Source organism: Anoplolepis gracilipes, unplaced genomic scaffold (assembly GCF_047496725.1).
Source record: "Anoplolepis gracilipes unplaced genomic scaffold, ASM4749672v1 Contig19, whole genome shotgun sequence".
Classification (NCBI taxonomy): Eukaryota; Metazoa; Arthropoda; class Insecta; order Hymenoptera; family Formicidae; genus Anoplolepis; species Anoplolepis gracilipes.
The window spans coordinates 809899-825948 of record NW_027328667.1 but is presented as its reverse complement, the minus strand read 5'-3'; the positions used below and the strand labels follow the sequence as shown (position 1 = coordinate 825948).

Here is a 16050-nt window from a genome sequence, read left to right as displayed (position 1 = left end):
TAATCATTCCTATCACCTATAGAATACTTGCGAAAATTATATACCTTGCTAGAAAATTGTGTATATATAAATTACTACACAACACAATGTTAAAAAACTCATAACAATTATGGTGGTACTACATTATTATCTGACAAAAACTGTATAATGCTAGACAAACATCTCATTAGTCAGAATAAAAAAGTAAACAACAATTTTTTATAATACATAAAAGGGCGTTATTATCTACTATAACATATATTTCATTTAAAGGCTACGAATGTGTTTACGGATAAATTTGTCTTTATAATACATCCTCAAACAAATGTTTCAATCTCTCAAGAAGGACTCGAGTCTTAACCAGCGATTTGACCGTCGTCACATATAAACAATTAAGACAAACTTGTTTACTGCGAGAAGTAAAGATATACATTAGGTTAGAAGATATAAAATATAAAGTATAAGCCCGCTTTGTATTTTAAGATAAAGTAATTTTTTAAGATAAAATAATATTCAAGAGTACCAGTTTTTATAAAGAAAAAAGAGAAGCAATTAATTTTACTAGTATAACATTTTTATATTTTAAAGGAATATTATTAAAGAGCACATATAATTTATCATTTTCTAATTTTAATGTTGATATTTATATTAGTCATGAGACGGTCACATTAATCGCACATAATATATATATATATATATATATATATATATATATATGCAGGGTGTCTCAGACTTACGAATCACCTGTTAATGGATTGATACCTGAGGTCATTTAGAGACGAAAATCCTAATACCAAAATGTCGAGGCTACAATAGTTTTCAAATGGTAAGAGTTTAAAGTTGACCAATTAGCATGACAAAACTTCGCGCGCTCAGGCACGTCGCATATTAAAAGTGCCACCGCACTAAATTTAATTATCGACATTGAAATATTGATAAATTATGTATTTAATTTATTGTTAAGTTATTGTTATGTAGTAATTTATTGTTATTAAAATAATTTTATAAATTTATCTCCTTCATGTGCGGTTAATAAATTTTGGTATTAGAATATCTCCGCAATGACAGAAAATCCTCGTAGCCACCCAATTAAATTCAATGTCGATGTTGCGCGCAGAATTACGAGAATTTTCTGTCATTGCGGAGATATTCTAATACCGAAATTTATTAACCGCACATGAAGAAGATAAATTTATAAAATTATTTTAATAACAATAAATTACTACATAACAATAACTTAACAATAAATTAAATACATAATTTATCAATATTTCAATGTCGATAATTAAATTTAGTGCGGTGGCATTTTTAATATGCGACGTGCCTGAGCACGCAAAGTTTTGTCATGCTAATTGGTCAACTTTAAACTCTTACCATTTGAAAACTATTGTAGCCTCGACATTTTGGTATTAGGATTTTCGTCTCTAAATGACCTCAGGAATCTACCATTAACAGGTGATTCGGTAAGTCTGGGACACCCTGTATATATATACAATAAAAATAATGAATTAAAAATAAAAAAACATCGATGCATGTTGCTAATGCCTGAACACGTCGACATCGGTTCTTAATAACGACATATTGTACATGACGAAGTGAGCACTAATAGATCGATGCATCGAGCACGAAAGTCAAGCTTCATTGGAATGTAGATCCTGCGATTGGCGACCAACTCTCATGCCGCACCGTAATACGATCGATTCTAACTTGTTACGTTTGTGGTTGATGGAAGCGGCATGTTACATCGCGTGTTACCTTATTTCAAATATATCGAATCTTGTTTCTTGATATCCATATTGTTTAACGCGTCTGTTGTTTCGTAATTAAATTATATTGGATCTTTCTACAAAAATATTAATTTTCATGAAGAATTAATTTAAAATATTACCCGCTATTAAATATGCAGTGCATAAAGAAGAATCTGAGAAACTTATTTTCTCAGTAAGACATTCTTGAAATAATTTAGTATTGTTATTCATTGAGATAATTATTCAAATTATTTAACTTATACTGTGAGTGAAATAATTCTAGAGAGAGAATCTCGTATTTATACAATAATATCACAATGCTATTATAAATTACAATACTTTAATAGCTATTTTGCAAATAAAATAAAGTCGAAAATTTCTTTAAAATATCAAGATAAATATAAAAATATGAAAATCAAATTTTTGAGTTATAAACTATTAAAATAGACTAATAATTATCAATAAAATATTGTATAGAATTCGTAATTGCTCATAATTATTATATTTACACACATATTGAGAAGTGTCATCTGTTGATTTTACAAATCAATTAATATTGACTTTTATTGTACATATATATGAGTTTGTTTCACGTGAATAGTATGAAGATACGTAAGAAATTAAGCGTTGCAATAAAAATCAATCTCAGCTAAGTTTTGAAAATCAAAGTAAAATAGTAAGTAATAAATTTTATTACATACGTAAATGTAGTTATGGTATCTAAACACGTTATACATAATATTCATTGGCCAATTTTGAGCCTTATTTATAATGATAATTATGATGACAAATATTATTTAATATTATTGTATTAAATTATTGATGCTATTTTCATTTCAGGATATTTAAATATTTAGTAATTGTAAAATCTTGTTTATGTATGTACATTTATGTTTATATAAAAGCATCAGTAAATATGCATAAAAGGATATATCTGATCTAAAAATTATCACATTTTGATTTTCATATATATTGTAGAAAGTTAAATTTTGAAATATATTGAATCACGTGGCAAATTTTTCTGATTTTTAAGATACACATATTACTTTGAAGTACTTTACTGATATTTTTAATTAAATTTGATTTTATCTATTGTTATTTATTTTATTGTTTTTCTGTTGAGATTTTATATATTTTTGTGTATCTTTTGGTGAAGAGACTTCAAGTTCCTGTTATCGTTATTTTGTTAATTTAAATAACATGATTTGTATGCAAATAAACACAAATATTAAATTCTTTTAAAAATTAATAGACAATTTTCATAAAATTTAACGATTTTTATTTTAAATCAGTTAATAATAATAAACATTGTTGCATATTGAAAATGACTTTGAAATTCATAAATTAGCGTGTCATGCTAGAAATGTAAAATTCTATAAAGATGTAAAAAAATAATTGTTAGTTATATGGATAAATCTATTAAAAAGAAAATTAAGATTATTTTTCATTTACACTTATAAGAGTTTAAGAAGAAAGGAGTTTTTACAATGTTTAAGATAAGTTTTTCCTGATGAAGATATTAAAAAGAGAAAGTGTGAAGAAAAAATCGCCATTTTTTTTGCATAAAAGGGACCTATAAAACATATTTCGCTATTTTATTTGAAGTTGAAATAAAAAAGAAAACAATGTTTATTTAACCAGGAAACTTAGGGAAATGTAATTTTAGAAATAATAATAAATGTTTTTAAAAATGTATATAAAAATATATAATAATAGCTGTGCTTGAACGTTTAATAAAAGATGAAACGTATTAAAACAAGCATTGCATATTTATTAATTTATTAATTTAATTCTACATTTACGAAATTGTATAGAAATTTTGTACATACATATAGGTGTCTTATTTTAATTTAACCTCTCCCTCAAAACATTTTTTATTTTTTATAGCAAAAAAAATGTTTGCGACAATAATTGTACAGTTTCAAGAAGGATATTAGATAGTGTCATTGGTTTGAGTTTGGATAGTCGTTTGAAGATCACGTGAAGGTCACTTTCAATTTCTTAAATGGAAACCTATCTTTTTATTGTATATTTTTATAATTTACCTTGAGAAATTTTCAAAACGCTGTAATTAAGTATTTTCATTAAGAACTTTTTGAATTATAAAGCTTCCAAGTTTCAATATTTGGATACGAAATATTTTTTGAGAAGTTGCAATAAAGATTAATTAAATTTTTCAATTGTAATTTTATATTTTATGACTAAATGAAATTTTCCACTTAAACTAGAATCATTAATAAAAGCAGAAAAAATCTATCGATTTATATATACAACAAATTTTTCTAGTTTTACTTATTTGAACAATGACGAATTTTAAAGAGTGTTTTATGCGAAAATGCGCCGCTCTCATATATAAATTTACAATTAATATTACGAAATAAATATACTCAAAATGAAAAAAATTTGTTAAAAACTCCGCAGTAATTTGATAAGCACATACTATCTGTGGTTCTAATCGTTATGAGGTGTTGCATTATTTAAACATAAAAAAATAATTGAAGAAACGACTCATCAAAACTTTTACAGTTTGGACAAAATAATTGTCCATATTAAAACGCCATGTTGACACATGTGTATCGATCGATGATTTGACATATAATTGATTATATGTATAATGGATTAATTATAGATATTATGATTGATATGTTAAATCACCAATTGATACATATGTATTAATGTATATCTTGATGTATACTGCTATACCAAGGAGGGAATGCACTCATCAAATTACCGCGGAATAATCCAGTTTATAATTTTTATGGTTATGAGTATGTTTATTGAGTACACAGAAAAAAAGAATATTCTTATTTTGACAATATCTTTAGTTTCAAAATGTAAATCTTGAAATGAGATTATATTGGGTTAAACAAAGAAAATTTGCTTGGATGAAGACATTTTATACAGTTCAATCGAGAAAAATATATTCTTGTTATTTAAGAATAATTTTTTTGAATGGAGAGGAAAAAATGTTGGATAGAAAATAACACATGTCCAAATCGAAGATTATAATTTTCTCAGAGTTAAAATAATTATTTTATTCTTGAAATGACAATTGTAATATTGAAATAAGATTATAATATTGTCGAAATTTAAGATTTTTAAATTCTTCTAAGAAGATTATAAATTGTTGCGAATATATGAAACAATGAACGCGTTCATATGAGTATATAAGTTTTGATTTAACACTTACTTTTTTTCTGTGTATGTAATATAAAAGTTTATAAAATATATGCCCTGTGCACGATTCAAATTTCGCGGAAGAATTAATTTCTAAAGAAATTTTACGCATTAACATCCGCGCATGGCTCTCATTGCCAAGTTTATAATTATGTGTTTGTAAATATTGGAGCCTTATTTATTTCGAATTATTAAAGTTTATATTCATGTCATCTTGACCGTTAGTATATGACATTCCTTTAACTTCAATATATTTTGTTTCGTTGAAAATGGAAATCGTGCGAAACGTTTGTATATAATTAATGTATACTTTTTAAACATTGTGTATTATAACAAAGTAAAAAAAAAATTTGCGCTGTATTTACCGCGCCTTGGCTTTTATTTGTCTTTTTTTTCTTTAGTAATTATTTTTTTTATCATATATATAAAAATCAAAGTAATTAAAGTAAGTAACGAGTGTAATCTTTTATACATATTTACCAAAGCATAATTATAGGAAGTTAGTCTTTTATATTTTTTAATATAGCGAAAGTATTTCACACACATTTAAATATATTATATCTTATTCATGTAAGAAAATTTATATGCGAATGAGCGAAGTGTCAATAATATCTAAGCATATCATGAAGTCAGGAGACATGTAATAAATGAAAAATGATTTATGATGATTACAAAGTGAGAGGGAAGGTCCGCTGCCACAACTAAACATACACATCACAAATCACAGTCCCACAGACACGAGCTCATAGTACCAATCATGTATATATCTTTTTTTTAATATTTATATTTTCTTTAATATTAAGATTTGTAATAATTATAATTAAACATCGAATATATTATCATTCCTTAATAGTTTAATAATTATATTATTGTTAATGTCTTATTTATTTATTTTTAATTATCCTGGTATGCATGTGAGTGTACAGATATATATATATATATATATATATATATATATATATATATATATACAAGATGTCCCCGAATTGGCGGATCAACTCTCGTGGGTAGATAGAGCGTGTTAAACTGAAGAGAAAAGTCTAATATCATTTTACTAAATTTGCAATAATTAATGAGATATAAATTAATAAAGATGGGCCAATACGTGCCAGGATAAGCGCGCGGCGCGAAGAAACCTCCTACTTGTTTCTTGATACTAAGCGCGCAGCGAGACAGTAGGCGGAGCGCTGTACAACGGACGTACAAAGGGGGTACTGAAAGAGAGACGTACAGTGCGTTCTGCGTTTATGTCTTGCCGCGCGTCTAGTATCAAGTAACAACTGGGAGGTTTCTTCGCGCCGCGCGCTTATACTGGCACGGATTGGTCGATCTTTATTAATTTATATCTCATTAATTATTGTGAATTTAACAAAATGATATAAGATTTTTTTCTTCAGTTTAACACGCTCTATCTACCCACGAGAGTTGATCCGCCAATTCGGGGACACCCTGTATATGTATATATATATATACAGGGTGTCTCAGAATGACCGTATCACCTCTCGAGTGCAAATAGAGCGGCTTAAATGGAATAGAAAAGTCCTGTATCATTTTGCGATTTTCGGAATAATTATTGAGAAATTAATTTACAAAGATCGGCAAATCCGGCGCGAGTATTAGGCCGCTGCAAAAAAGATGGCGAGAAAGACGGCCCTAAGGACGGTCGCTAAGCGCGCGTGGCGTAAATAGGCGCCATTGCCTCGCGGTTACCAGGGGCATAGACGAGAAGCGTTGATAAGAACAATAGATTAACGATTATTATTTAGCGACCGGCCTAGCGATGGGCCGTCTTTCTCGCCATCTTTTTTGTGGTAGGCCGTCCTTCTCGCCATCTTTTTTGCAAGCGGGCTAATACTCGCGCCGGATTTGCCGATCTTTCTAAATTAATTTCTCAATAATTATTCTGAAAATCGCAAAATGGCACAGGACTTTTCTATTCCATTTAACCCGCTCTACCTGCACCCGAGAGGTGATACGGTCATTTTGAGACACCCTGTATATATATATATATATATATATATATATATATATATATATATATGGCTAAAAGATATCTAAAATGCTAAAACTATATGGCGAAGATTAGGTCAACAATATGTTTCAATTGTTTATTAATATTACTAATGCATTCGAGAATAGTTAGACATTGATACGTCAATGATATTCTTAATGTGATTTTTCTATTTCAATTAAATCAACTTTTACTACACTTTAATAATAAACCTTTAAAAACTGGATAAGTTTCTTTATTGACATATTTTAAAATTATTTATTTAGAATATAATATTAAATATATATATATCAATGTGTAATATTCTAGGAAAAAATTAAGACAAATTGCAAAAAATAATTTTTCCAGTTTCTAAAAGTTAATAAATTTTGAATATAATAGATTGGATATGTAAATAAAAATTTATAAATGATCTAAAATTAAATTATCTCTAACCAAAAGTTAGCAAAACTGCAAGTATAACACCTTTTTAAAAAATAAATCACAATGTTTAATTTATTAATATAATTAAATAAACTTTGATGTATATTATACGAGACATATTTGTATGTATATTACCTGACCGACCTGTAAACCATCGAGAAAGATCGATACGCACGTCCCATTCAGTACTCCAATTAATTGTATATCAGCTATTTATTTAATTAAGTTTACAATTGGTTATAATTACAATGTTAGCGATTATTTCCTAAAGTACAATATTTTGATTATTTCTTATTAAAAAATGGTTTTCATATAGAATCAGATTATTTTCTAACTAAAACTAAATTAAAATATATGTAGATATAGTAGTTAGAAAAGTATGTACCAAATCATAAAATATAGTGTTACTGTTTCCTTTAAATTTTAGATTTTAAAACTTTTCTTCAAATTTTGTGTCTAAACTTTGTTAAAATTTAAATTTAATTTATGAAAATTTAATTACATGCTCTGTTGTATGTATAAAACAATTATTATTATTATTGTTCTTATTATTATTTATTATATTTGTAAATAGAAAAATATGCATCAACATATAAACAATAATATCAATATTTTTCTTTTTTACAAAAAATATTTTCTTATAATCCCTAATAAGTTTAGTAAGTAAATTTGTATCTAAAGATTCAATAATATAAGTCATAATATTTTATGATTCTTTTAATAGAATCGAAAATTGAGTTAGTACTGAATAAGCTGCGTAGATCAATTTAAGTTGATAAACAGATCATGATAATGATGAATTAACTTCAAGTAAATGATATTAGGTAGTAACAAGAAATAAAATTTAAAGGACGGACCGCGAAGGTGAGTGCGAAGGTATTGGTGCGACGTATAGTGGTTATTGTTCTGGTTCTTGTTCTGGTTCTCGAGGTCGTTAGAGAAGATCGACGACTGGTTTGTCAAGCCGGTAGTGTCACCAGGCCATCGCATTCCGCAGCAGAAATCAGCATCTGTAACACCCAACAGCTCTGCGCACGTCTTATCCTCACTTTGTGCATTCTTCGTCTATTCCATTTAAAATTAGATTCTTCATCTATTCCATTTAAACCGTACGGTTTCAAAAAAGTCGGTTAGGATAACTGAGATTTGTATTCTCTATTTTTCACTTACGGCTGGATATTGATTTGTACAGCTTATATTTTTTATTCAATGTAGAAGACAATTTTATAGCTTATTTCAGATTATGTATATACATATGTATCTCTCTCTCTCTCTAGTCCATTTCTTCCATCATGTATTATATACTCTTAATTAATATGTAACTGTGACGTGTTTGATAGGTATAAGGTATAATCATGCGACTGTTTATGGGAAACAGTGTTCTTAAGAGTAATTGTGAGAAGAGAATTGTGTAAGTTTTCCAGTGTATATGTTTCTATGACACCAAACAACCCTTGCCCACGTCCCATCCTTTTACCAAGTATAACTTTTCACGAATTTTTTACAAAATTATTGTTATCCTGTTATTTCTCTTAAATTATTTCCATATATCTATACTCTATATACTTATATACATAAATACAGGGTGGGCCAAATAACCTGTGACAGGCTATTTTCTCCAAAACTATTGAAGATATGGACTTGAACTTTTTTTATTTTTACATATAGGAAAATTTTTTGGGAGGACTTTTAGGGGGACAAAAAGAAGGTACCCCTTATCTTTTTAATTGAATGGGGTACATATTTTAAAATATTTGGGTAGCTTTTATCAAATTAACAACATTTACTTGAAACATTTTTTTTATTTTTGTACTGTTAAGGAGTTATGAAAGATTTCAATTTGATTTACAGGATACATTTATTGATGTACTCTAAGTTATTTCAACCTTGTTTACAAACATGTTCGGCATTGAGAAGGTAATTTCTTTTCAAAATATTAACAAATTTGCGCTTAATGTAGAGTAACTAGAGAAATAAATGTACAATGTAAATTATCAGTATTTACATGAAGTCACTTTATTAAATGTTCAAAATGGTGTCCCCGAGCTTCTAAACACATGTTAATGCGTTTGCGAAGATTGTTTCGGGCCTCAAATTTCACGTCTAATCTACGACAGAATTTCCATTGTAACACTGACAACTAAGTGGAAGAAATTACCTTCTCAATGTTCAATTCAAACATGTTTGTAAACAAGGTTGAAATAACTTAGAATACATCAATAAATGTATCCTGTAAATCAAATTGAAATCTTTCATAACTCTTTAACAGTACAAAAATAAAAATAATATTTCAAGTAAATGTTGTTAATTTGATAAAAGCTACCTAAAAATTTAGAAAAAACGTACCCCATTCAATTAAAAAAATAAGGGGTATCTTCTTTTTGTCTCCCTAAAAATCCCCCCAAAAAATTTTATTACGCGCCAAGTAATCAGCCCCCATGTGTCATTTAATGTAAAAAAAATTCAAGTCTATATCTTTAATAGTTTCGGAGAAAATAGCCTGTCACAGGTTATTTGGCCCAACCTGTATATATATATATATATATATATATATATAGGGCATTCCATACGAAATCGATCACTTTTTTCCGCGAACATTTTTTATTTGCTTCATTTTTTTATGTTTTTGCACTTATTGAAAGTAGTTTCCACGATTTTTATCTCCATCCATACTCGAGTTACAAATTAAGAAAAGAAATTAATAAAAAAAAATTCAAATAGTTATTACTTTAAGAAGAATAAAGATATTGGCATTTATCAGGTGGTATTTTTTTTGTTTTTGAATGTAGTTTCCGAAAAAAATATTGAAAAAATTTTTAAAAATAATTTGACATCGTTTTAGTCAATTTTAATCGAAATTATTTTTTTTTCCTTAATGAGACCCCTTCGATTTTTTTCTAAAAAATTGATGACATTTTAGACTTAAATACAAAATTTTTGAGCCATGAACGAAGAGGGGATTCATATACCTTTGATTTTTTAAGACCATTTTGTGCAATTTTTTTTTCTAAAAAATCATTTTTTAGTTTTTTACATTACTCTGATAAGAAAAGGAATTTATAGACATAATAAGTACTCATTCTAAAATATTAATAATAGAGAAAAAAATATTTTAATATTTTTTAAAACTATTTTTTCGCTGTTTTTCTCAAAAATAATGTTCATTAATTTCTTAGATGACTCCTATCGAAAAAGAAGCTTTGCAAATAAAAAATTAATTAAATAACATTAATTAAATAAAACATATTTTATTAAAAAATAATAACTCAATAACATTTATTTTTTAATAATTTAAATAATTTATTAAAATAATTAATTTATTTTTTTTTCTTTTTCTTTGTTTTCTTGTGTTTTTAAATATTTCATAAGATTTTACATTAGTAGATTGAGAAAATCCTTTAACATTAATAATTCCATAAATAATAAATTCCATAAATAATTAATTATTCAAATTATTAAAAAATAAATGTTATTGTGTTATAATTTTTAATAAAATATGTTTTATTTAATTAATTTTTTATTTGCAAAGCTTCTTTTTCGATAGAAGTCGTTCTAGAAATTAATAAACATTATTTTTGAGAAAAACAGCGAAAAAATAGTTTTAAAAAATACTAAAATTTTTTTCTGTATTATTAATATTTTAGAATAAGTATTTATTATGTCTGTATACTCTTTTTCTTATCAGAGTAATGTAAAAAACTAAAAAATGTAATTTTCGAAAAAAAAATTGCACAAAATGGTTTTAAAAAATCAAAGTTATTTGAATCCCTTCTTCGCTCATGGCTCAAAAATTTTGTATTTAAGTCTAAAATGTCATCAATTTTTTAGAAAAAAATCGAAGGGGTCTCATTAAGGAAAAAAAAATAATTTCGATTAAAATTGACTAAAACAATGTCAAATTATTTAAAAAAATTTTTTCAATATTTTTTTTCAATAACTACATTCAAAAACAAAAAAAATGACCACTTGATAAATGCCAATATCTTTATTCTTCTTAAAGTAATAACTATTTGAATTTTTTTTATTAATTTCTTTTCTTAATTTATAACTCGAGTATGGATGGAGATAAAAATCTAAAAAAAATCGTGGAAACTACTTTCAATAAGTGCAAAAACATAAAAAAATAAAGCAAATAAAAAATGTTCGCGGAAAAAAGTGGTCGTTTTCGTATGGAATGCCCCATATATATATATATATATATATATATATATATATATATATATATATATGTATATATATAAAACAGCCTAATATATATATATTAGACTGTTCCACAACTGGTGGCATAAAATTAAGAGGTGATTCTACATGATAAAATAAGACAAAAATCAAGAATAACAAATTGCGATAGAGGCTTTGTTTTTTAGTTATAAATATTTGAAAATTTGCGTGAAAGGTGTCCAAAGCATGGCAATCCGCAAAATTTTTGGCATGGCTACATTGACTGAATCGCTCTCAAAGTACTCTGTGACCTAAAAGTATGCAGCAAATTACCAAGTTTTAGATACCTTATACACAAACTTTTAAATATTTATAACTAAAAATGAAATCTCCATAATAATTTTGTTATTATTGATTTTTGTCTTATTTTATCATGTAGAATCACTCTTTAAATTTTGTTCCACTTGTTGTCAAACACCCTGTATATATATATATACATTGGGTAAATATGCATAAGTACTACCCCAAAGAAAACTCAAATTTTTTTATTGTAATCAACAAAACTAGTGCAAAGATAGTATGTACAAATGTTTTTACGACAGCGCAAGTCTTTCTGAAGAAGTTATGACAATGGAGAATACTAAATACGATGTATTAAATGGAAACATAAAACTACGCATACTCGGTCCTTCACATTTGTTTACAAACATATATATTAACTGGAATCCCACACATACACAAGGGGGTGCAAGGGGGCCTTCGGCCCCCCCTCCCGCACCTACTCCGTTCATCTCGCTTCGCATGTACGTTGCAAGTAAAGCAAAGTTTATATGGGTTTGCAACTTTTTACGTGAAGTGAGGTGGACGGGATGGATGCGAGAAGGGGGGCCAAAGGCCCCCCTTGCCCCCCCGTGTGTGTGCGCGTGCATGTGTGCATGTGTGTGTGCGCGTGTGTGCGTGTGTGTGTGTGCGCGCGTGCGTGTGCGTGTGCGTGTGCGTGTGCGTGTGCGTGTGCGTGCGTGCGTGCGTATGTGCGTGTGTGTGTTTGTGTGCGCGTTTGTGTGCGCGTGTGTGTGCGCGCGCGTGGTGCGTGCGTGCGTGCGTGCGTGCGTGTGTGTGTGTGTGTGCTGCGCGCGCGCGCGCGCGCGCGTGCGTGCGTGCGTATATATGTTACGAAAATATTCCTTCGTTCATATTTATATTATTCTATGCAAATAAAAATTAAATTTATTAGTACTTGAAATTCGCACACACACACACACACACACACACACATATGTCGAAATTGAATATTAATATTTGAAAGTCGCAGATCTCATAAAAAGACTTGCGCCTTCGTAAAAACACTTGTACGTACTATCTTCGCACTAGTTTTGTTGATTACAATAAAAAAATTTGAATTTTCTTTGGGGTAGTATACTTATGCATATTTACCATATATTGTATATATATATATATATATATATATATATATATATATATATACAATATATATATGTATTAACTCAGAATCTTTAATATTTATAAATTATATACAAATACCATGCTAACAGAGCTCTGTGAATCGAGGGCACTCCACGAAAGAATCAATAAGCTGTGTCATCATGCGATGTATATGAAGCTGTTCCACTGATGAAGTCTGAATAATGTAATCTTCGTACAGTTGGAGAGTACACTTCGCTTCTTAGATATATCCTTAAACCACTCATTCGGTTTATGCATTTGTAGTCCAATTTTTCTTTCAACCTTGATTTAATCTTTGATACTTATTTATATGCAATTAATATTAAATTATATGTAATATAAAATTACAGAATTCTTCATATTCTTGTAGTAGTTAAACGTAGTAGTGTAAATGCATGTGTAATGTTGGTGAATTAAAATTTTAGTTTATTTTTCAAAAGAATGAAAGTAGAATAAGTCAAGAATTTGAACAAAGTTATTAAAATAGAAAGTTTTTTAAAGTTTTCTTTTATATACATCAATGTGCATTTGAATATAAATTACATATGTTGTTTTTTATGTGTGTCTAAAATTATTTTTCCGTTAACTTGCTTAAATGCCGAAATTGATAGAAACTGATAATAATAATAAATAGATTACTAGAATCTACTTCGCATATTGCAACATATAATGGTGTTGGAAACGTGTCGCTCTTTGACAGATAATAATAACTAGTTGCCGATAATTATTATCACACACATAAATGCAATTGTTATTATTAGTCACATCTGCGATAAATAAATCATGTCATTAATAACGCGGACGTTGTAGCTTTATGAAACTATATTATCATCTATAAGTTTATCAGCTATATTATCATCTAACGTTTCTTAATCAAATCGCGAGCCCACTTACATGAATATAGCTGACGCACATTAAAGAATGTCATTATTTTTCTGATGGATTAGTCAAATTGATACACCATACAATGATAAAATTTTTTAAAATTTAATTTATGATTGTGATAGATGGAAAGCGGAAAAGCCTCAAGTTACAAAAAGATAGTCTGATACTTCCTATAATATATTAGAAATTAAAGAATCCTCATCTTACTTTTTTGTGGGATATGAGAAAAAGCTATAAAGTGAAAATTATCGAATAAAACATACGTCGACAATTAATACTTATATTTCTTAATTAGAAAAAAATCGAAAAAATAGAAAAAGCCGATGTTGAATCAAATTTTCCTTAAGCTCAAATCAATTTAATAAATTAACGAAAGAAATATTCAATAGTTTTAAAGATGTATATCCTAGTATTGGAAGAAAATGTATATTTTTCTCATGAACACAAAATCAAAGAAAGAAAAAAATCGCTAATTTGCCCACTCAAACACATCTTTCGTTTGAATCGCGTCTCGCTTTCACGAATGTCTTATTTTTTTCCTCTTATATATTTATATATTTCTGTTATATTATTCTTTATATTTTCAGAACAATTTACAGAGAGTACCCTTACGATGAAGGGTGAGCAGTGAGCTGTGGTTGTGTGGTGCTGTGTGGTGGTAGCGGTGCCGATGATGTTCGAGGTGCTCTGGATAGTCGAGGGTCATTGGATACAGGTTAGGTTGTAGTCGCCTTCATGGACAATGGGATGGGGGCCTCAGTGTACCTTGGACCGGGGGCAGAAGCCGCTTGTCATAACGCGTCGACAGCAACAAGTTGTCCAGAATTTCCTTGTCCGACTTGCCCTCTTCGAAGCTGTAACACAACGCACTGTAGATACATCCAGAAGAAACATAGCGAGCACATGATGTGTAGAGTGAATTTTTCCGTGAACTTCCAGCAGGTAGCCTTCCCTATCTCGATATCTCGAAGATTGTTTTGTTTGATTATGATGAGTAACAAACAATATTACAGTATATAACAATTTGATAAAAATAATAAAGTTAACTCTTTGAATTTTAATGAAGAAGAAGCGGTAGCTTTAAAATTAAAAGCATCAATCTTCGAAATGGTCGAGGTTGACTTGATTAAAGTTTCATTTAACATTCTAAATATGAAACATATCGCATTCGTTTGAGATGTATATGTATGTATGTACATAATAAAAAAATCTACTAATTTACTAAAAACAGATGCAGCTGTCTAAAGCACTAAACTGCATCTAACTTCACTGTGTCACATATTATAAAATACTACCAGAGAACTTGTGAACTCACCACTGGTCTACTTATGCTAATACATTCGATGCAATAATACGATCGAAACATTCGTAATATTGACACTCGATTTATTTCATCACCAATCATTGATCGCGTAATGACATAAAAGACTGATCATTCTATTCTTTCATAAAATCCTAGATTATACAGTTCTACATGCAGAAAAATCGTCGTAATTCTCATCTCGCTCTCTTCGATTAAGATTTCGACGAATAACAACGAATTTGTCACGTAATCAATTACAGACATTTATATAGAGCGCTTCAAAGTAGGAAGAAAGAAAATATATTTGTCCGTTGTGCATAATGTGTCAATATAGTATGTAGTTGTGTACAATATATTGCGCATTAATTGTTGTATATGTAAAAATTAGATTATTTATAGTATCACTGATAATATAAGCCATTGGCAAAATAGTAAACAAAATTTATTTAAATGTATGTAATTTATTGTGTGTGTGTGTGTGTGTGTGTGTGTGTGTGTGTGTGTGTGTGTGTGTGTGTCTGTCTGTGTGTGTGTGTGTGTGTGTGTGTGTCTGTGTGTGTGTGTGTGTGTGTGTGTGTGTGTGTGTCTGTCTGTCTGTCTGTCTGTGTGTGTGTGTGTGTGTGTGTGTGTGTGTGTGTGTGTGTGTGTGTGTGTGTGTGTGTGTGTGTGTGTGTGTGTGTGTGTGTGTGTGTGTGTGTGTGTGTGTGTGTGTGTGTGTGTGTGTGTGTGTGTGTGTGTGTGTGTGTGTGTGTGTGTGTGTGTGTGTGCGCGCGCGCGCGCCATTAATACAATCTTTCTTCCTCTTTAAAGAATGAAATGTGAATGTTCTACAGCAATACAATAAGACTTAGCTTCTCGTCATTTTTACTGTTCTTCTAATATTATTTTCTTTTTAAATT

The 16050-nt window shown here is 28.7% G+C and overlaps 1 protein-coding gene across 23 annotated transcripts in view; it reads right to left on the bottom strand.

Annotated features, from left to right (window-relative positions):
• Phcl-1 (pH-sensitive chloride channel 1) overlaps positions 1-16050 on the bottom strand; it is a 235531-nt gene that overhangs the window by 105935 nt on the left and 113546 nt on the right. For 13 of the 23 annotated variants that reach the window (XM_072910072.1, XM_072910075.1, XM_072910076.1 and 10 more), the window contains 2 exons: positions 14614-14702; positions 8196-8348 (listed from right to left, as the gene is read on the bottom strand). In XM_072910072.1, coding sequence (XP_072766173.1) covers positions 8196-8348; positions 14614-14702 — 242 coding nt within the window. Of the gene's footprint in view, positions 1-8195; positions 8367-13041; positions 15634-16050 lie in introns of those variants that run through there. The other 10 variants (XM_072910084.1, XM_072910087.1, XM_072910090.1 and 7 more) reach the window with 5 other exon arrangements.